This window comes from Micromys minutus (assembly GCF_963924665.1).
Source record: "Micromys minutus genome assembly, chromosome: 21".
Lineage (NCBI taxonomy): Eukaryota > Metazoa > Chordata > Mammalia > Rodentia > Muridae > Micromys > Micromys minutus.
This window is the reverse complement of record NC_137956.1, coordinates 39,425,094-39,447,266: the sequence shown is the minus strand read 5'-3', so window position 1 is coordinate 39,447,266 and position 22,173 is coordinate 39,425,094. Positions and strand designations below refer to the sequence as shown.

The 22,173-nt window shown below is 44.8% G+C and overlaps 1 protein-coding gene across 1 annotated transcript; it reads right to left on the bottom strand.

Annotated features, from left to right (window-relative positions):
• Window positions 1-228: 228 nt before the first annotated feature.
• Window positions 229-21,817, bottom strand: SLC25A20 (solute carrier family 25 member 20). The gene is made up of 9 exons (XM_080934163.1): window positions 21,595-21,817; window positions 15,498-15,590; window positions 11,454-11,581; window positions 6,905-6,995; window positions 4,417-4,534; window positions 2,779-2,851; window positions 2,368-2,477; window positions 1,684-1,808; window positions 229-1,030 (listed from the first exon to the last, which is right to left on the bottom strand). Exons 1-9 carry the CDS (start codon window positions 21,697-21,699, stop codon window positions 968-970), a joined length of 906 nt encoding a protein of 301 aa, XP_080790289.1. The 5' UTR covers window positions 21,700-21,817; the 3' UTR covers window positions 229-967.
• Between the last annotated feature and the right edge of the window lie 356 nt (window positions 21,818-22,173).

Genomic DNA, 22,173 nt, shown 5'->3' with positions numbered 1-22,173 from the left:
TACAAGCCAGGTAGGGTGGTGGCAGGCCTGCAAGACAGACACTAACCAAGTCTCCCAGCCCCACCCATCCTCCTTTAAACATCAAAAGAGCCAGAGAAATCCAGGCCACCCAAAACTTCTTCCATACCAGAGGCCCAGTCTATGGCCCCCAGAATAGACACTGGATTCCTGACAGCCTAACCCTGCTGAAGTGTCCCTAAATCACAAGAGAAAATATCACACAATGGAAAAATTAGAAACAATATTTATTGTTTCCTGTTAAAACTGAGTGCTCTCATGGGGGAAAGAATGTGCAAAAAGAGCCTTTCTACATTATGGCTTTCACACTTATCCCAGGAGGCTGAGGCTGTCTTCACTGTGTAGGAGGGAAAATTCTCCACCTTCTCCTGAGAATTTAGACAAATTTAGTTTTATTATTATTATTTCTTGTGTAAAAATATCAAAAAAACAATAGTTAATGGGTGGGCTGTTCTTAGGTATTATCTACCTAGTCCACTGGGTAGACAGATGTGTGGTACACACCCACATCCCTGTGTACAGCCAGGAGTAGATGGCACTGTGGACATCTCTTGGGTTTTCCTGGCTAGCGATTGAAGATCCCAGCTCCTGATTTAACTGGTTGAGAATAGGTAGGGGGCCTCCAGGGAGTCAGCCATCAACTCTTTGGTAAGGAGTATTTGAGTGTAGTAGGTAGGGCCTTCAGTCAACCAGAGGGTGGCAATTTGGCCAAAGGTCTATAAATGAGATTTATTCCATCTCCAATGCTCTGGAAATCTTCTAAATTCAAGTTTCAAAATGGCACCAAGTTATACAAGGTGGAGGATGTCATAAGGCCACAGTTTCAGCATCACAGCCTAGGGCTCTGATCACACCATTTCCCTCCCCTCGCCCTCAGGACTTCCTAGTCCTGCCCCTGCTTCTCAGCAACAGTTGTCCAGCATGTACAAGTCTTGAACAGTCTTCAGCCTCACATGTTGGGGGCAATCCAATTAAGGATCTTCATGGCAATTTCAAAGCCAAGGAAGCAGGCCTAAGAAGAGGTTGGGTGGGAAAAGAAAAACCAGAAAGAGAGGGTGACGATTTGTGGACACCATCTGCAGGACCATGCTGGGTTAGCCTCTTCCTAAATCCCATCCCTTGATTAAGGGAGTAAATTATGCTGGCTGTGCACCCAATATCCCATAAGCTAAGTTAGGAAGATCTCAAGTTTGAAACCAAGGTAACCAACTTGGACTACACAGTGGGGTCCTGTTAAAAGAAGAAAGGAGAGGAAAGGGAGAGGAGCAGGAAAAAGGAAGCTACACTTACTGACTCCCAAGAGGAGTGAGATGTGCACGCCCTATGCTGGGTGTGGTGAAAAATCTTAACACATGTGTGTGTGTGTGTGTGTGTGTGTGTGTGTGTGTACACACGTGTGATGGGGAAAAGGGAAAAGAAAAGGGGGAAATGAAGAGAGAAGGAAGAGATGAACAAAAGAAAGAGAAAATATATGTCCTGCAACCCTTACTTCTGAAAACCAGGTAAAGAAATTCAAGTCCCTGACCTTAAAGAGCTCCACAGGGAGCTACAGGAAAGCAAAGGGTGTGGAAGCTCTGGCTGAGCCTCGGTGATTCCCAAGAGCAGCAGAAGCCAGCTTGCACTGATCCAGCAGGGAAAAAAATCACAGCCCCAGCAGATACTCACGGCATTGGCTGGGAAGGCTCGGATCATGACTGCATTGAACCCTTTGTACAAGGAGGTGACTCCTTCATCTCGGATCAGCTCTCTCAACACATCTTTGAAACCATTAGGATATTTTCCAGGAGGTGCTGCAGGGCAGAACCCAATTTTTTTTAAGCTCTAAGTTTTGTGACCTGACCATGGTAACCCCCATGAGGACTATCTAATAATTACATCTGTTGGGTGAGAGCTAGCACCAGGGCAAGGATACCTAGAAGGCAGTACTCCGCAGCTCAGTTCACAGTGGGGCAAAGACAGGAATGTCTAGATTACTAGTGCCAAAAGTGTTAAAAAATTGAATTGAACAGCCTCTGACCATGCTGAAGAGGAACAATAAGACATTTTTATCTTGTGTTTAGGCTGACATGATAGCAAATCTAGAATATGAAGGAGAAGGTTGGTCAGGCAGACACTGGAAAAGAGAGAGTATATCCTCAGAATCTTAAGACTTCAGCACTCACCTGTGGTGCACCCCTGCTTATAAGTAGCACTTGGGAGGGAGAGGCTGGGAGCAAGAATCCAAGATCATTCTTGGTTATGTAGCAAGTTAGAGGCCAGCCTGACCCCTTCTCAAACAACAAAAACAAAACCTCTGTAACCCAGGGTAGTCAATGCTAGACCTGTTCCATCCACATCTGCACCACTCACCAGTCTGGAATCGAGACTTGAGCACATCTGGGGGGATTGCCACAACCCAGTTGAAGATCCCTGCAAAGCCACCAGCCACCAGGATTCGAGGAACACTGAGGTCACTGACACTGCAGAACACCACAACCCAGTTAGACAAAAGCCTGGAAGCAGTATTCAGACCAGTTCCTCCATCGTACTCAGGGAGGAAGTTACTGGGGGAAGAGGCTCAAGGTCTGAGACCTGGCAGCTGCCACTCTGTCCACGGAGTAAGGGACAGAGCAGGAGGCCTTAGCTGTATCCCAGAAGCTACTGAAGGAACCAATACAGGGACAAAGAAAAAGTATGTCTGCTTCAGACTTACTACGTACAGGAGAGGACAACCTACCCAGCAGTGGGAAAATGGCTTCTACATTCTAATGTTCTTTTCACCTCTTTCCCTCGGGAGTGAAGAGATTTTTAAGCCATTCATATGTCATGAAGTACATCCCACTGGCAGGAACATCTGTTGGTGGCAAGAAAAGTGAATTAAAAATTCATGAAATCTCCGAAGATAGGCACTAGACTATTCAAAGATTCCTACGGTGTGTTTCTCTAGAGGACTGTTCTTTAGGTTATAATTACACGATTTCCCTCTTTCTCCCTTCAAGTGCTCTATGTACTACCTACCACCTTGTTCTCTTTCAAATTCATGACCTCCTTTTCTTTGTATTACATATACAAAGATATAATTTATATTTATATATAAATATAATATAAAATAAATATGTTATAAACAAATATAAGAATAAGTACATAATCTACACATACTAGATAAATATATATAATATTAAATATACATCAACATGACTTTATATTAAATGTACATATTTATATTAAGTACAATATAAATATATTTATACTAAATATATATTTATATTACTACCTACTAAAGTATATTCAATATATTGTACTACATACACACACATATATAGTATAAATACTAAATAGAGCCTGCTTGGTCTGATCCATGTTACTTGTATGTATATATCTTCAGTGTACCAATTAGTGTGCTCTTCCCTGGGGAAGATTCGGAGAAGTTCTAGCAGCTGCATCCTTTCTGGTTTTAATTTTTTTAGCTTTTTAAAAAACACATATGAATATTTTCTCTGCATGTGTCTGTGCACCATACGTGTGCAATGCCCATACAAGCCAGAAGACATCAGATCCTCCAGAACTGGAGTTGCAGACTCCTGTGAGCTGTGAGGTGGACACTGGAAACTGAACCCGAATTCTCTAGGAAGGTGGCCAGGCTCTTAGCCACTCAGCCATCTCTCAGCTCCTACACCCTCTTTTGTTTGCTTGCTTGGTTGGTTGGTTGGTTTTGGTTATTTGAAACTGGGTTTTTCTGTATAGTGCTCAAACTCACTTTGTAGAACAGGATGGCCTCAAACTCAGAGCTCCACCTGCTTTTACCTACCAAGTGCTGGGATTAAAGGTGTGCACCGCTACCACCCAGTTACCTCCTAGCTTAATAATCAGTCTGCAGCTATCAGAAGCTGCTGAGAGCCACGCACTGGTGTGAGGGCACAATGGATATAATTAATCTCTCAGGGCTCCTGCAGGCGGTCACCACTAATACACCCATTATAGTCACAGCTAACCGTCTGGCCTTCCTCTAAGGTGCCATCTCAGGATGAGACAGTCTCTGCTCAAGAATCCTGCCTGTCACACCAAGAGGAGGTCTGGGAGTGTAGCTCAATGGTAGAGCACTGCCTACCAAGCACAGGCCCTGGAGAGTTTCCCACTGTTCCCAAATCTTTCTTGTTTCCCTTCTCATCCCTTCAGCCACCATCTCTGTCTAGAAGCCTCTGCCTTCCCGTGGCATAACTCTACCTCTGAAGACATTCGAGGAGAACGTTCTCTCTGTCCTTCTCTGTGTTCACACTGGGTGAGACTGCCTAGAACCAGGACATACACTACTGGTTTGTAAGGCATATGTCATGATCTAGACATCCAGGGAAGCTTCTCAAGGACAGGTTCCCAGCTGGCCTTCCCAGGTGACCTAAAGTGCAGAGCTGCAGATGTTACCTCGCATGAGAGTGAGCACAGTCCCTTTGTAGAAGCCACGGATCCCAAACTCCTGATAGATCTTCTTTGCACAGTCCAAGGTACCATTGTATTTGTTTTCCCCTGAAGAAGCCTGAATCTGGGAGGGATGGAAGATCACCAAGTCAAAAGCAGCAGCGTTGGAATTGACAGACCCAGCAGGTTTGGGGTCCCCTGGCTAGCTAGCATAGCTTAGTCACTGAGCCTTAGGCTAGTGAGAAAACCTGTCTCAAAAGACAAGGTGGGCTAGCCCTTAGGGATAACCAGGCTGCCCCCTGGCCTCCACATACACATGTACATACTTGGCTCAAAAAAAAAAACAAAAAACAAAACCAAAACAAAAAACAAAAAACCACACACACACACACACACACACACACACACACACACGAGCCAACAAGATGCCAGAGATGTTAGAACTATCTGACAAAGATTTCTAAAGCAGCCATAATAAAAAAAAAATCCTTTAATGAAAAATTATGAATATGCTTGAAACATGACGATACCTACAGCAAAGAAACGGATCGCTTCAGCAGAGAAACTACAATATGCAAAGGAGAGCTAAATAAAATTCCAAACCGGGAAGGAAACTTAGTAAAAGGCTCAGTGGCTACCTCACTCAACAGCAGCAAAGAACCGTTACAGTAGAAATGAGTTAATAAAGACAAGACCTGGTGTGGGATACCAACAACGTAATCCCGGCACTTGGGAGGTCAGAGGCAAGAAGGCATGCAGTTCGAGGTCATCCCAAGCTACTTAGTAAGTATGAGGCTAGCCAGGGTTTATATACCCCTGCTGGATGGGTGGTACATATAATCATAGAGAGCATAGAATTTCTGAAGCTCCAAGGCCAGCTTGGTGCTCACTCAAGGTGAGTGCTTCATGCCAACCTGAGAGATATAGCAAGATTTTATTTTTATTTTGTTTGGTTTTTAAAGACTGTCTTTCAAAACAACCAAAATCATGGCACACACCTTTAACGGGCCAGCACTCTGGAGATAAAAGCAAGCAGAACTCTCTGAGTTTGAGGCCAGCCTGGTCTACACAGTGTGTTCCACGCCAGCCAGGGCTATAAAGTGAGACCCTGTCTCAAAAAAAGAAAAGAAAAATGGACAGTGAGATGACTCAGCAGATAAAGGCACGTGTTGTGTAAGTTTGGTTCCCCAGAACCACATGGAGGAAGGAGAGAACTGACCCACAACGTTGTCCTGAAGTTACTGATGCACTGTGTGTGACAGATGTGCTCCAGCCCAATAATACATTAATTTAAAAATGTTCTTTAAAAATAACATCTCTTTTTCAAACCAGGCATGATGGCTCTCTGCCTGTAATCCCAGCAGCTGAGAGGAAGGGCTGAGAAGACTAGGAGTCCAAGGATGCTATTCTCCTCCGAGTAAGCGTATGTACACGTAGCTTGTAAGTACACGTAGCTTGGGCCATGTAAGACTGTCTCTAAAACAAAAATTCAGTAAAGTCCCAAACAAAACAAGAACTAAGGCAGTAGAGTTAGTGAATAAAATGTCAGAGATGCACCTATCTAGTCTCATCTGCCCTTGTCAGTGGCTCTTCAGAAACTGAAGGCATGGACGGAGAGATGGCTCAGTGGTTAGAGCACTGACTGCTCTTCCAGAGGTCCTGAGTGCAAATCCCAGCAACCACAGTGTGGCTCCCAACCATCTGTAATGGGGTCTGATGCCCTCTCCTGGTGAGTCTGAAGACAGCTACAGTATACTTATACTCAATAAATAAACCTAAAATAAAATAAAAAACAGAAACTTAAAGCAACTAGTCTCTCAGCAAAAGCCATTCTCGGGGGTCTGAACCGAGGACCTTGCACAAGCGAAACAGATAATGTACTACTGCGCTATATCCACTCTCATTGAAGATAGAAGGGAGGCTGCTCCTGCCCAAGATAATGTATGACTCCATTTACTGTCCAAATAGCAGTAAATACCACTCTATAGTTTTGTTTCTATGTTTGGGTTTTACATTTTGGTTTGTTTGTTTTGAGACAGGGTCTCTTTATGTAGCACTGGCTGTCCTGGAACTCTGTGCAGTCCAGATAACACTGAACTGTGTGAAGCCCCTGTCTCGGCTTCCTTAGTGCTGGGATTGTAGTGTGTGCTACAACACATGAACTTGTGCCCATCCTGCTGGGAAGGCACCACAACAGCTGGTATCTGGTTCTCGATTTGTCCATGTTTCTGAAAACAGGTTTTGCACATGTTTTCTGTGCCTAAAGACTTCATAGAGGAGAAAAGAACATAAATATAAATCCAGGCATGACAGAACATGACCATGACCATTTGCCTGTAAGCCAAGCGTGGGGTGACTGAGGCAGGAGAATCATGAGTTTGAGGCTAGCCGGTGACACACAGCAAAACTGTGACTCAAAACAACAAACTCCAAGATACTACTAATATGCATGTGAAATGTGTGCTTCTTTCCTACTCACAACCTACAACCTTACCTGCAGTAAGCATTTGATCCGTTCTCCAGGGGTCATGATTCCTGTGGTGAACACACCAGATAACATCCCAGCTACAAACAGCTGTGGGTAGCTGCATTGAGAACAAGACCAGAAACAACCATCTGTAGTTATCACCAAGGACTGGGTCAGTCCCAGCAGAGAAAGTAGGGTTGTTAGGAAAAATTAGTACATAGTCTGGGGAGAAGCATGGCCATGAGTGAATCGGATTTTACAGATTCTGGGTGATTCTGTTATCAAATTTACCAAAGCAAGAGTCTCAATGTCAAGAACAGGAGACTATGAAACCCACATATAATAGGTGCACAATGAAGCCCCCCCATCCTTGAGAAAAGCTTTATAGTGAGATACAGTTTTCACCCATGAGTCTGCTGCCTTCAGTAACTCTGGACAAGTTACCAGGTCTCAGAGGCTTCATCTCCAAGTGTAAAACACTGAGTTGTTGTGGGGCAGAGAGAACCTCCAACCTGAGACCTAAACCTCAGCAGACCCCAGTTCTGCTCCAATATCACATCTCCTGGGCCACCAAGGAACTAGAACATTAAGGCAAGACTGGAGCAGGAAAGCTTCAAGGTCAGAGAGAATGGCTATGGCCATCCTGAAGGCTGAGAGGAGGCCAGGGGTTCTAGCTTCATTTCTATTGCTGAGATAAAATACCTTGATCAATGCAACCGATGGGAAAATGAGGTTTGTTTGTCTTAATTTCCAGAGTACAACCCATCATTCAGCAGAAGTAAGGCAGAAAATCAGGCAGCTAGTTAGATCACATTTACAGTCAAGAGCAGAGAGGAACAAAGGTACCCATGCTGCTTGCTCTTAGTTCCTTTGGCTTTCTGTCTTATATAGCTCAGGGACGCTGCCTAGGGACCGCTCGCAATAGGCTAGGTCTTCCTACATCAATAAGCAATAAAGACATGCTCATAAATAACCAGATAAAGACAATTATGATAATTGGCACTCTCTTTCCAGGTGACCCTAAGCTGTAGCAAGATGGCATTTAAAGCTAACCTTCAGACCAGGCCAGTAATGAGGATTGCAGTATGAGATTTAGAGAAAAGCTAAGTCAACAATGGTCCACAGTAATGTCCTGTGGGCACTGTAATGAAAAACTCCCCAATAGCATGAATCATGGGTTCTCATCCTACTCCCACAGAATGAAGCAGCCTGAAAATGAGGAGGGGTCTAAGACTCCTACTGTTTGTCACTAAAGATGTCTGTGTCACCTCTAACAAGACCTTATCTTTCTGGGTTTTGTAATACCATCATGGGCAGATAATAGGACATAAATTCACACTCTTTGTGAGTCCCTACAATTTGTCAAATGTTGCTGAAAATTGAACATACTGGCCCTTGCATCAGGCCTCACTAGTCTAAAGCTCTGACAACTGAGCCTCAGGCCAGACTTACTCCAAGGAGTTCAAGACAAGGGAACAGCAATGGGGGACATCCTATCCAGGATCCTTCCCTGTTAGGAATGGCAACAGTTTTGATAACTTGGTTCTTTCATGCACTTACCCAACATAAGGCTCACACATCTTCTTCAGACAACAATCAAGAGACTGTGGGTTTTGTTTCTTTCCATTTCAACAGAGGCCCTATATTGCCCAGAATGTCCTGGAACTTTCAACAGAGGCCAGAGGGCCAACTCCAGGGTGTTTGTCTTTAAGACGAAACAGCCCATGCCGCCGCCTGACCTCACTATATAATTGATCGTATTCCCTCCACTTTCCAAGTATTAGGAGTACAGGTGAGTGCCACCATGCCTGGCCTAGGGTATGTTTATGTGACCGGAGATGTGAATAGTCGTCATAGTGGCTGTACCAGTTTGTATCCGTGTGCAAACCTTTTGGGCTATGTGGTGACGACCTGTAGCCCTAACTACTTGAAAAGCTGAGACAGGAAGATCTTGTAGGGTCCAGGCTTGTCTGAGCTACAGAATAAATTGAAGACCAGCCTCACAACACAGTGAGAGGTTGTCTCAGAAATAAAGGGTAAAAGCAGGGTGAGGTGGCACACACCTTTGATCCCAGTCCTTCAGAGGCAGGCAAATCTCTGTAAATTCAAGGCCAGCCTGGTTTACAAGAGTTCCAGGACAGCCAAGGCTACACAGAGAAACACAGTCTTGAAAAGCCAAAAACCAAACAAACAAACAAAACCCAAAAAAACAAAACTCCCTCCCAAAAAAGATAAATAAATAAATACATAATTAAAAGAGGACTAGGGTTGGTGCACACCTTTGATTTCAGCACACAGGAAGCAGAGATTGGTGTATCTCTATGAGTCTGAGGCTATCCTGGTTTACATAGCCAGGTCCAGGCCAGTCAAGGCTGTATGGTAGTAAATCAAGCAAAAGGCAGGATATACAACTCAGCAGTATAGTGCTTGACCAGCATGTGTGAGGTCCCAGATTCAATCCTCAGAACTGTCATTCAGGAGCCTACTCAAAAGAACTGTAGTCACTGTTTTAATTCACAGTTTTCTGCAAAAACAAATACCTACTCTCTGCCTGTAGACCTGACCCAGGTGGCACAGGAGACTTGCTTACACATATACCCAGTGTCACAGTCCCTGTTTACATTCCTGCCAGGATGCCCAACCTTAGGAACCATTCCCTAAACAGGACACCGTGCAGACACCATGAGTACCTGGCTTACTCGGCTACTCCCACCCCCATTTCCAGGAGGTGTCTGTGAGCGCTAGGTCTCCAGAGCGCCTGTAAAACCCTTTTCCATGCTAAATGGCACTGTGGGGAGGTAGCTGTAGCAAGGCAGACAGGATGATGGGGATGGGATGGAGTCTGAAGTGTCACACTCTGCTCCTAAAGAAAGGCTGTTTCTTCTGTGCTGACATTAGTATATGGGAACACAGCCCATAAATGTGGTACAACTGTGAGATGTCACGTTGCAGGAGCAGGTGTTCAGAGATGATATGGACCCCTAGGTCCTCGGTGTGCCAACAGTCCAACAGCTTAAACAAAAACAAATAAAAGAAGCCAAAACAAAGCCACTCACACCTGGAGGCCCTTAATGTATCTAGACACATTGAGAACAGCATGGCTCCAGGAACAGAACCTCCCATTGCAAACACTGCTATCTGTAGCTTAGACCCTCGTCAAGCCTGTTAGGGGCTGATGCGGTAAAAGTACAAGCATGTGACACTTGATTTCCTCCCTGGAGCTCCCAGATGCCAGCCTTGCCAGCCCTGGTGGCTCCTGTGCCTTTTCAGGAGCTCTTAACCTGTATGGCTCAAGACTGAGGACCCTTTATCAAATTAAGAGTTTCACTGAACATTCCCCTGCATCCTGAGAAGCTTACACATTAACTTTTTTTTTTAATATTGAGGTATAATTCTGACTCAGTTATCTCTTTATACCCAAAATAACTCTAAAAATTTACTAAAAGAACATACAAAAGGTTCAAGATATGCTAAGTAGTAAAGAACATTGGGGTTGCTCTTCCAAAGGACTTGGGTTCAATTCCAAGTACCCATGAGGCAGCTCATTAACAGTCTGAACGGGCAATGCTAGGAGATCTGACACCCTCCTCTGGCCTTCTCGGGTACTGCACCCACGTGGCACACAGACATACAGGCAAAACACCCATACACATAAAATAACAAAATAAAACTTTAAAAACTGTAAAGAAGATACAATAAGAGCTAGAGATACATCTCATTTGGGAGACTGTACTATACAATCCTGGGCTCAGTCCCCTGCCCTGCAAAGAAAAACAGGGGTGGGGTGGTAACACAGCTGCCATCTCAGGACACAACAGGTAGAGGCAAGAGGATCAGAAGTTCAAGGTCATCTTTGGTTACACAGGGAGCCTTTCTTAAAATTTACTTTATGTACATGAGTGATTTGGCAGCATGTATGTGTGCCATGAATGTGCCTGGTGCCTGAGAAAGTCAGAAGACGTCTGATCTGCTGGAACTGGAATTGCAGACAGTTGTGAGCCACCATGTAGGTTGTCACTGCAAAGCAACAAGTGCCATTAACAACTGAGCCATCTCTCCAGCCACTGGAACCTTCTCTTAACCAGTTAACAGGAAATTTTAACTGTTCGTCCTTGATGTGGCAGTAAGAACCACCACAGAATTTGTCTCCAGTGTGTGCAGTGGGCAGTGTGCAAAGGGGATTTAAGAAATTAATGAGAGGGCTGGAGAGATGGCTCAGAGGTTAAGAGCACTGGCTGCTCTTCCAGAGGTCCTGAGTTCAATTCCCAGAAACCACATGGTGGCTCACAACCATCTGTAATGGGATCTGATGACCTCTTCTGGTGTGTCTGAAGACAGCTAGAGTGTACTTATATAAAATAAGTAAATAAATCTTAGAAAAAAATAAATTAGTGACAATCTGGCAAAGAGGAGGGCTCTATTCTTCTTTTACCCTTTCATTCCATAGAACACAGGAAACTCAGATACTCCCTTGACTCAGAGTGCCCACAAGTCAGCCCTGGGGCCCAGAGTATAGACTCGGGGTCAAGATTTTTTCCCTTCACAGCACCAAGAAGAACCGCCTAAGAATACTTACTTCAGTTCATCCTCTGGAGATTTCTGCTGTAGTTTCTTCCCCAAACCAAACCCAAAGAAGCACACAGCGAACATAGGGGTGACTCCAATGATAGGTGCAGCCATGCCCCGGTATAGCCCTGTGATGCCCTGCAAGGAATCACGGAAACAGAATCTGATGTTCAATACCACCACTCTCTTTCAGTGCTGGGAATCAAACGAAGGGCCAATCAAAAGCTCATCTCTGAGCTGTACCCTGGCCTCTGAGCTGAGGAGCACCCCAGCCTCTGAGCAGCACCCGGGCCTCTGAGCAGTACCCTGGCATCTGAGAAGCACCCCAGTCTGAACTGAACCCCAGCCTCTGAGCAGCACCATGGCCTCTGATCTGAACCCCAGCCTCTGAGTTGTACCCCAGCCTCTGAGAAGCACCCCAGCACCCCACCACTAACAAAGGGAAGCCTTGCTGTCTCTAAACTCTGGCTTTCTTCTCCACCTTTCTGAGCATACAAAGATTTATTTTCCCCCATTTATTTTTGTGTGTGTGAGTGTGAGTGTATGTGTGTGTGTGTGTGCATGTGTGTTTAGGAATATGCTTGTGTGCCAGTGCACATATGTGCATGCATAGGTCAGAAATAAACCTTAGTTACCTGTCCTCAGGCATCTTTCTTTCTTCTTCTTCTCTAGGATCTCTCTGTAGTCCTGGAGCTTGCTATGTAGACCAGGCTGGCCTATAATCTATCTGCCTCTGCCGTAGACCAGGCTGGCCTATAATCTATCTGCCTCTGCCTCCCAAGTGCTGGGATTAAAGATGTGTCTGAGACCACCTGAGCATTTTTTTTTTTTTTTTTTTTTTTTTTTGGAGAGAGGGTCTCACTCTGTATCCCTGGCTGATCTGGAACACCTTGTGCAGACCAAGATGGATTTGAATTGAAAGGATTATGCCTCTGCCTTTCACAATGCTGAGATTAAAGTCCTGTGCTACCACAGATGGCCAGCAAAAATAAAATAAAATAAAATTTAAAGGACTTAGGGGTAGAATAGGGTAGGTCTAGTACTATGTATAGTCTTTTCTGACCTCTGGGGGTACCAGGCAAACATGTACACCTACATACATGCAGGTAAAACACTCCTGCACATAAACACATCTTAAAAAGGAAAGGTAATGGGCTGGAGAGATGGCTCAGCGGTTAAGAGCACTGACTGCTCTTCCAGAGGTCCTGAGTTCAGTTCCCAGCAACCACATGGTGGCTCACAACCATCTGTAATGGGATCTGATGCCCTCTTCTTGTGTGTTTGAATAGAGTTGAACAGTGAACTCAAATACATAAATTAAATAAGCAAATCTTTAAAAAAATATTTTTTTAAAAAAAGGAAAGGTAAGAGCTGGATATGGAAGCACACGCCTATGATGTCAGCTCTCAGGAGACAGGAGCAAGAGGACTCAAAGTTTGAAGTCATCTGTCCTTCAAAATAAGATCAGATCTCTCAAAAGAGGGGATGGGGCAAGACATCCAGTCATATGACAAAAATAATAAACTGAGCGGTTAAAGTGTAGCTCAGAGTACTTAGCACGTACACGACCTGGATTCAATCCCTGGTCCCTCCAAATAAAATAGACGGAAAATGAATTAAGTCACAAAATGTGATAAAAAAAAATTATATGGCTACGCAAGGCAAAGAAGCAAGAAGAAGAACTGTAAGAGTTAAACAATCTGCCGCAACGATGCGGCTGGAGCAGGTTAGACGTGTGTTCAGACGCAGAAACATATAAAGTATAGAAGCAAATGCACTGCAGAAGCCGGGCAAACAACTGAAGGGGTGAGAGCCCTCGTCTCTGGAGCAGGAGGCGGGAAGAAGGGTCACGTGGCTATTCGCCTTTCAGGGGAAAATTAAGTACCTGTATAACTTTAAGAAGAAAAATAATTTTTTAAAACAAATTCCAAAAATAAAGAGTTAAGACTGCCCCTGACACAGAGCAGATACACAGTGGGAATGCACCACAGATCCAGGCTGAAGGATTGCTCTCAATGCAGACCCTCCAACATCCACATCTTTCAGAAACCAAAGGGCCACACATGTACCTATTAGCACTCCTCCTGGTCGATGGGTGGTGGTGGTGCATCCCTTTAATCTGAGCACTCAGCAAGCAGAGGCAGGCAGATCTCTGAGTTGGAAAGGTCTACAGAGTGAGACCCAGGTCAGACAAGGTTACACAGAGAAACCCTGTCTGGAAAAGCCAAAACTGAGGGGCAAAATTTAAGATTCCTCCTGGATCTCACAAAAGCCTGGCAGTGCCACAGGCTGCAGCCCCACTCACAAAAACAATGGGTTTTGTTTTCCCAATATATTTCCCAAGCTGGATTCCAAGTCAACTGTGGTGATCCTCCAGTCTTATCCTCCAGGAAATCTATAAACATGTGCTTCTCAGGCCTAACTTAGCCATTGGATTTACATAAGCCCTTCCCCTCACACTCAAGATACAGCTTGAAAGTGTGTTGACTGAGAGACTGTAGACTTGGATCTCTTGCAGAGAACTCTCTGGATAAAACTAAAGTTTGGAATACCCAGGAGACCCTCATCAGACTCCATCCTGGGTCCAGATATAAGGAAGAAGGGCCCTAAAGAAGAAAGGCAGAGCCACCTTGGGTGAGAGAGCTCACAGGCTCTGCCTCAAGGCCTTCCTCCTACAGAGAGTCCTGCAGGAACCCTGGAAACATCCACACCAAGGATGAGTCCATTCCTTCCCAGCACCTTTACACTTCTAGGTGACACTGACCTTCAGGCTCTGCATGTTCAAGAGTGTGACTGATAGATAGTCATATGCAAGTTGTATTTAAGTGCAAGTGTAATCTTTGTACTTGGAAGAGTGAGGTAGAATTAGTGGGTGCTCAAGTACAATGGGGTGCAGTATGAGACACCAACTCAAACCATCAGAACAAGCAGAGGGGGGCTAGAGAGATGGTTCAACGTTTAGGGCAGGTGTAGCTTTGGCTAAAGAACTGGGCTCAACTCCCGACACCCACATGGTAGTTCACAACCATCCATAACTCCATTTCCACAGGATCTGACACCATTTTCTGACCTCCACAGGAATCAGGCACACACGTGGACATTCATATGCATAATTAAAAAAAATCATTCTATTGGGGCTGAAGAGATGACTCAATGGTTAAGAGCACTGACTGTTCTTCCAGAGGTTCTGAGTTTAATTCCCAGCAACAACATGGTGGCTCACCACCATCTGTAATAGATCCCATATCCATACCCTCTTCTGGTGTGTGGAAGGCAGTGACAGTGTAATTACATAAAACAAGTAAATCTTTAAAAAAAAAATTCTATTAAAATTTATAGAGTCGATGAACAGTAACAGAATGAAATGTCCCTGTCTAGGAGTACAGAGACTCTGCTGGCCTCCTTTCTTCTCCAAACCTCACACGTTTCCTTTTTGTTAGATTTTTTTTTTGGTCACTTTTTTCAGATTATCTATGTTTTGGGTGTTTTGCTTGTGCACACACACACACACATATACACACACTCACATATATGTACTAGTGTCCTTAGAGGTCAGAAGAGGGTGTTGGATCCCCTGGAACTGGAGTTATGAATGGTTGGGTGCTGCGTATCAAACCTGGGTCCTCTGCATGGATGATAAGTGTTCTCACCTGCTAGGCCATTTCTCGAGCTTTAATGTATCTTTGATACAGGAGCTCTCCACATAGCCCAGGTTAACCTTGCTCTAAGATCTTCCTGTCTGAGCATTCCAAGTGCTAGGATTACCAGGAAGTGCCACTGTATGGCAAGAAGTGAATTTTTACCCAACCCCCAGCTTCAATTATGCCTTGCTAACACCTCCATCTCCCGGAAGAGCAAAGCGCCTTATGGGCTCCATTCATCTGTATACCCAGCAGCTGGAATTACCAGGCTCCACAGCAGATGAGAAGGACACGGCGAGGGAGCTACAGCTGTGGCCAGCAGAACCTCACAGCTTTCTTCTTCACTCCCAAAAGTAGTGCCAACCCCTGAATACAGTCCCCTGAGTAAGAGATGCCCAGCACCAGAAGCATACCTCTCTAATAAGAGTCTTCCGGAAACAGTCCAAGGTCCCAGAGTACATAGGTGGCTGTCCAGGCAAACTTGGGGGTTGCGTCTGCAGTCGGACCTGAAATCAGAAACTAAACAATCACCTTCTAGAATTACCATGGATGATCTAACTCCTCTTTCTCTCCCTTCCTGCTCCTTATCCTTATATCCAGGGCTGGAGACTAAACCTAGAACCCTGTATGAATACCTTTCCTGCTGAGCTGTATCTTTGGCGCTTCAACTTCACTTAAACCGGGAGATGTGCACCACTGCAGATGTCTTCAGCATTTTCTTCTTTCTGAATCCAGACTTCACTTTTACCCCATTAGCACTCATTCAATTTAGTTACTTGCTTTTGGGTTTGAGACCAGGTTTCTCTGTGTAGCAATTCTCATTCTTCTTTTAGATTTTTTATTTATGTATATAAGTACACTGTCGCTGTCTTCAGACACACCAGAAGAGGGCATCAGATCCCGTTACAGATGATTGTGAGCCACCATGTGGTTGCTGGGAATTGAACTCAGGACCTCTGGAAGAGCAGTCAGTGCTCTTAACTGCTGAACTATCTCTCCAGTCCTGTATTCATTCTTTAAATTTTTTAAAAATTTTGTGTATATGACTGTTTTGCCTGACCATAGAGTATGTATGTGCCTGTACACCACATTCGTGCAGTGCCATAGAGTCTGTCAGGACCTTTGGAACTAGAGTGACGAACAGTTGTAAAGTGCTATGCAGGTACTCGGAATTAAACCCAGGGCCTATGCAAGACTGTGCAATAACAGTAAGTGCTCTCGTGCTGAGCTTGTCTCTGGCATCTCCTTTTTCCTTTGTGTGTGTGTGTGTGTGTGTGTGTGTTGTTTTGTTGTTGTTGTTTGTTTTCTTTTTTGAAACAGCATTTCTATAGACCAGGCTGGCCCCAGATTCACAGAGATCCATCTGCCTCTACCTCCCGAGTGCTGGGATTAAAGGCAAGTGCCACCGCCACCTAGTGCATCCATCTCAGTCTTTAGAAGTATGTTTTATATTTATCCTTTGACAGTTTATCCACATATAAAATGTACCTCGTGTATATAATCCATGTCTCTCCTATTTCCTTTCCCCCTGCAATTTTATTCTTTTCACTGGCAAATATTTCATTGAATAGCAAATTTCATACACACACACACACACACACACACACACACACACACACACACACTACCCAAGCACTTAGGAGGTAAAGACAGGAGAATCAGGAGTTCAAGGACATCTTTGGCTATGTATTGACTCCAAGGCCAGACTGAGCTACAAGACAATCGATTTCAAAATGAAACAGACTAGCTGGGCAGTGGTGCCTCAAACCTTTAATGCCAGCTCTAGAAAGACAGAGGCAGATGGATCTCTGAGTTCAAGGCCAGCCTGGTCTACAGAGTAATTGCTAGAACACTGAGGGTTATACAGAGAAACTGTCACAATAAAAGAAAGTTAGGAAGGAAGGAAGGAAGGAAGGAAGGAAGGGAAGAAAGAAGGAAGGGAGGGAGGGAGGGAGGGAAAGAGGGAGGAAGGAAGGAAGAAAGGAAGGAAGGAAAAAGAAAAAAAAAAAGAAAGACTTAAGGCAGACCATCCACCCAAAGTGCTCCCCAAAATATGGCTCACAAAGATTATGAACATTAATGAGTCTTTATTTTCACCTCTAAGGCTCAGAGTCTGGTTTTATACTGTAATAGAAGCTGAAATCGGGCTGGATAGATGGCTCAGTGGTTAAGAGCACTGACTGCTCTTCAAGAGGCACTGAGTTCAATTCCCAGCAACCACATGGTGGCTCACAATCATCTGTAATGAGATCTGATGCCTTCTTCTGGTGTGTCTGAAGACAGCTACAGTGTATTCACATACATAAAATAAATAAAAAAACCTTCAAAAAAAAAAAAAAAAAAAAGCTGAAATCTCACGGCTGTCCTCACACTAACCTTCCCAGAATCTCATTTCAACATACTCTTTTCCACTTCTGCATAAATCTTTCTTGTTGTATGTGTTAAGGACCTTACATGCCCTAGTGAGGAAGCTGTTCCCTAGGGAGTAGGGATGACATGCAAATCTTACGGTTTATGGAATACAACAATCATACTGTCCAGTGGTAGCCACTGTTTCTCATCATGCGACCCTTGTGTGCACCTTCAGATCCTCCATGGTAGGCATAACCTTCCACTAAAGGGGGAGGGGAAGCTTTATTTAGCTGGGCATGGTGGCACATGCCTTTAGTTCCACCACTCAGGAGGCAAAGGTAGGCAGGTCTCTTGAGTTTGAGGCCAGCCTAGTTTACAATGAGAGTCCTAAGACAGCCAGAGCTACACACAGGGAAACCCTGTCACAGGGGAAAAAAAGTTAAATAAAACAAACAAACAAACAAAAAACCCCTAAAACTTTCTTTGGCTGGAGTGATGATGAGATGGCTAGGTGGTTAAGAGCACCGGACTCAGCTGAGTTCAATTCACATGAGTGCAGCTGCCCATGGGTGGTTACAGCTACCTATAGCTCCAAGGAACCTGGTGCCTCTAGTCTCCATGGGCAGCTGCACTCATGTGAACACACACACACACACACACACACACACACACACACACAGATAAATATATTTTGTTTAGTGGTCTTTTGGATTTATTTATTTTGCTTTTGAGACAGGGTTTCTCTGTCTATCCCTGGCTGACCTGGAACTCACTCTGTAGACCAGGCTGGCCTTGAACTCAGAAATTCACCTGCCTCTACCTCCCAAGTGCTGGAATTAAAGGTATATGCCACCACGCAATGAATACTTTCTTAGATGGGTTCTTACTATGTAGCCCAGGTTTGCCTCAGGTTATTATGTGCTCCTAGGTAGCCCTGAACGCACGCTGATGCTCTCATGTAGCCATGTTGTGTGTTTGGATTACTGCATGTTAGCCAACACACCCAGTGCACACATTTTGACTGCTATCTTTTTGTAGACTTTCTTGTTTTAAAACACAGTCCTATGCTGCCCAGGCTTGCTCAAACTCAGTATCTATAGCCAAGGATGATGAATTTGCACCCCTGACCCCTCCTGCCTCCACTTCTCAAGTGCTGGGATTCTTTTTCTTAATTTTTGTTTGTTTTGAAACAGAGTCTCAATATGTAACACCATCTGGCTTAAACTCACTAGGTAGACCAGCATTTTTATTTCATTTGTTTAGTATTTCTGAGATAAAATTCCAAGATGGCCTCAAACTCAGTTTGTATCAGAAGGTGACCTTGACCTTCTTAGCTTCTTAGCTTCTACATCCCAAATGGTATTAGAGGCATCCTGCTTAGGCTCTACATAGTACGGGGTCTTGAAACTCAGGGTTTCAGGAATGCTAGGCCAGTATTCAGCATAGCTACACCAGCCAGCCCAATGATTTCTTTTTTAAATGTCCCTTCTGTTTATCTCATCATGATCTCAGCCATCCCAACCAGTGAGGACCTAGAGCCCTCAGCTGATATTAGATCCTAACCCCAAGCTCATGCCTGCCTTGCCTTTACTCTTGCCCCAAGCTATGTGTTGGAAGTTAACCCCAAAAATGCAGTAACAGTGTTGTGAGGTAAGACCTGTGCTTTATCATGAGTGGATTCATGCCAGCCAAAGAAGAGACTTAAGACTTGAGTCTGATTCTCTTGCCCTTCCATCTTCCACCATGGGATTACACAGCACAAACAGCCAGGCAGACGGTAGACTGGTGCATCTTGGCATTCCCAGCCTCCAGAACTGTAAGAAATAAATCTTTGTTTCTTATAAACTGCAAGTCTCCAGTGTTCTGAGACCTCAGACACCTCCCCATGCCATAGCTCTCCCTAGTCAGAAATCAGTCTTTTATTGTTTTATTGTTTGTTTGTTTGTTTGTTTGGGTTTTGCTTTGTTTTTTTGGAGACAGGGTTTTTCTGTATAACATCACCAGCTGTCCTGGAACTTACCTTGTCAACCGGGCTGGCCTCGATCTCACAGTATCTGCCTGCCTCTGCCTCCCAAGTAATGAAGTTAAGGCATGAGCTACTACACCCAGCAAATATCAGCCAGCTTTTCAATGCCTGCTTCAATGCTACTGTCCATAAAAATTTTCCATGCCCCAGTTCTGAACTGTGCCAATTCTTACTGAACAGGACATATGGGCCAAGGCTTAGTTTCCTTGAAACTCTGAAAGAACCTTCAAGTACTTGTGAGGGAGAAGATCAGAAGTTCAAGGTCATTTGCTACATAATGAGTTTTAGGCCAGCATAGGATACTTGAGACTACGTCTGGAAAGAAGAAAAAAGCACAAATAAAAACAAAAACAAACACCAAATCATAAAAGCATCAGTTTTTAGATGGTGGCCACCTAGCCTTCTGAGGTCAAAAGGACAGCAGTCAGCTGTGGGTTTGGTTTGCCCTACAAGGGTAAGTTCTCTGGTGTCAACATGCCAGTGAAAATATTCAGTCATTTATAATTCAGTACAGAGGTCACTAGGCCCTTGCTGGGAGTGACATCAACAAGAGGAGACAAATAAGAGTAACACTTATATAAGGAGTTGTGATACTGTTTTTTAAAAGTCTCAGATGTGTAGGACAAGATTTCTGCCTCTGTAGGACAAGATTTCTGCCTCTGTAGAACAAGATTAAAAATAAAGGGGGGGGGGGGCTGAAGAGATGGCTCAGTGGTTAAGAGCACCAACTTCTCTTCCAGAGGACCTGAGTTCAATTCCCAGCAACCACATGGTGGCTCACAACCATCTGTAATGGGATCTGGTGTGTCTGAAGACAGCTACAGTGTACTCATATATATATATAATAAATAAATCTTTAAAAAAGAAAGAAAGGCCAGACAAACTTTCCCTTGCTAGATTGAGCTACTTGAACCAGCCGCTGCTGTAGAAGCACTAAGAAGCCTTTGCTGCTGTTAGGATCTAATTTCTCATTGCATAATACCATAGAATCTCCCCAGAATGCGCTCTGTCTTTGATGAGCTTCACTTTGAACAGAGGCCATCAGATAGTCTGCTGTCAAGCCTGCCAAGAAGAAGAGCTCTTGGATACTATTCTTCACAGGATCTGACATCCTATCAAGTCTCCAACTGAGGTTGCCACCCTTATGAGATTCAGGTCTTCTCCTGTGTTCCATGTCCCAGCAACTTGAGACACACACACACACACACACACACACACACACACACACACACACACACACACAAAGACTCATGCCTTCTTCCCATAAACCCATCCTAGCTGTGATCTGCCATTTTCCTTCAGGCCTATGTCCAGGAAAAAGAAGAAAAAACTATAAGCTATGAGCCTATAAGAGCTAAGTCATCAAATATAGACTTCGATCTCAAGCAAGACTTTGCTAAGAGGAAGAATGGAGGGCATGGAGGGCTGAGGAGAGAAAGGTCCAGGAACAAGCTCTAAAGAGTTTCCTGTGTGACCTCGATTTTCACACCTGAGCCTGACTAGCCAGTGCTTCCTATGGGGGTGACTACGCAGCTTACCCTGCGGTGAGTGGCTGGCTGAAAATGGACAGGTGCATCTTCAGGCAAAGAAAAGTGCACAAGAGAAAGGCTATGAGGCATACTGGCTTCACCAGACTGTGTCAAAGGACATCTCTGCCACCTTTGTCCTTTGTTGGAGAGGCTGAGTCTACAGATGACCTGCTTCAATCTTTTTTTTAACAACATTAGGGTTAACTGGGCATAGAAAGCAGCTTTTTCTTGCTTATCTCCAAAGAAGTGCTGTGGGGTCAAAAAACTGTCATGCAAAGACCTTGAAATTGGAGCGGTCGGGCTCTTATGAGGTACAGTGGGCTTCTGCCCACTTCGTATTGATTCTCGAGGGAGAGAAAAAAAAAGTTTTTTGAAGTGGTAGGGAGTTGATGCAGATCCTTTGGCCCGGTTAGGTAAAGCAGCGCTTACTAGTAAATTACATATCAACCCTCTTATAAACTTCCCACGGAAGCATCAACCAGCCCGGCTCCACTTCTGTCCAGAGGCAGCACCTCGCGGCGGTCCCTACTTTCCACGTCCCCCACCCCCCCCGATCCCCCCCAGGCCTTCCTCCACAAGCCCCCCAATCCACACTCCACGCACCTTGACCGTGTCCAGGGGGTGCCCCACAAACACCAGGCACACGCCGCCAAAGCCGCCGGCCAGGAGGTTCTTAAGCGGACTGATATGTTTCGGCTCGTCTGCCATGGTGAGTCTTCTGTCAGCCTACCTGGCGGCTCCTGGCAGTCTAGGTCTTGCTCGCTGTCCAAGTGGCTCCACCGACCTTTCACCTACATTAGGGTGGGCGGGGCTGTGGGCAGGTCGGATGGAGGGCCCAGTTGAACTAGCCTGCTTCCGCCCGAAGTCTACTTCCGGCTGCCGCTCCTCCTTAGTGGGTGGAGCTTTCCCTAGTGCTGTATGGGAGGGGCTTGGGAATGATTGTCATGGACTTTCTTCCAGGAAGTCTTCTTAGACTTGAGGTTTTGTTTTGTTTTGTTTTGTTTTTTCACCCCTCTGTGGTCCTGTGCATCTGTGCACTCCACAGAGGTCACATATATACCCTTTCGCGTGACAGCCACTCTTTTTTAGGTCCTGAAGAATTGAGGCACCCCATACCGGTCTTTGATAAGCCTTGACAAAGTGAAAAATTTATGTCCTATGGAACTGGTCTGTAGGAAAATA

Coding starts and splice junctions, on each gene's coding strand:
- SLC25A20 (XM_080934163.1), bottom strand. CDS start 21,699: ATGGCAGACGAGCCGAAACATATCAGTCCGCTTAAGAACCTCCTGGCC. Junction 6,996..11,453: donor TCTCCAGAGGATGAACTGAA/GTAAGTATTCTT, acceptor TTCTCAATGCAG/CTACCCACAGCTGTTTGTAG. Junction 2,852..4,416: donor TGTGCTCACTCTCATGCGAG/GTAACATCTGCA, acceptor TGCCACCAACAG/ATGTTCCTGCCAGTGGGATG.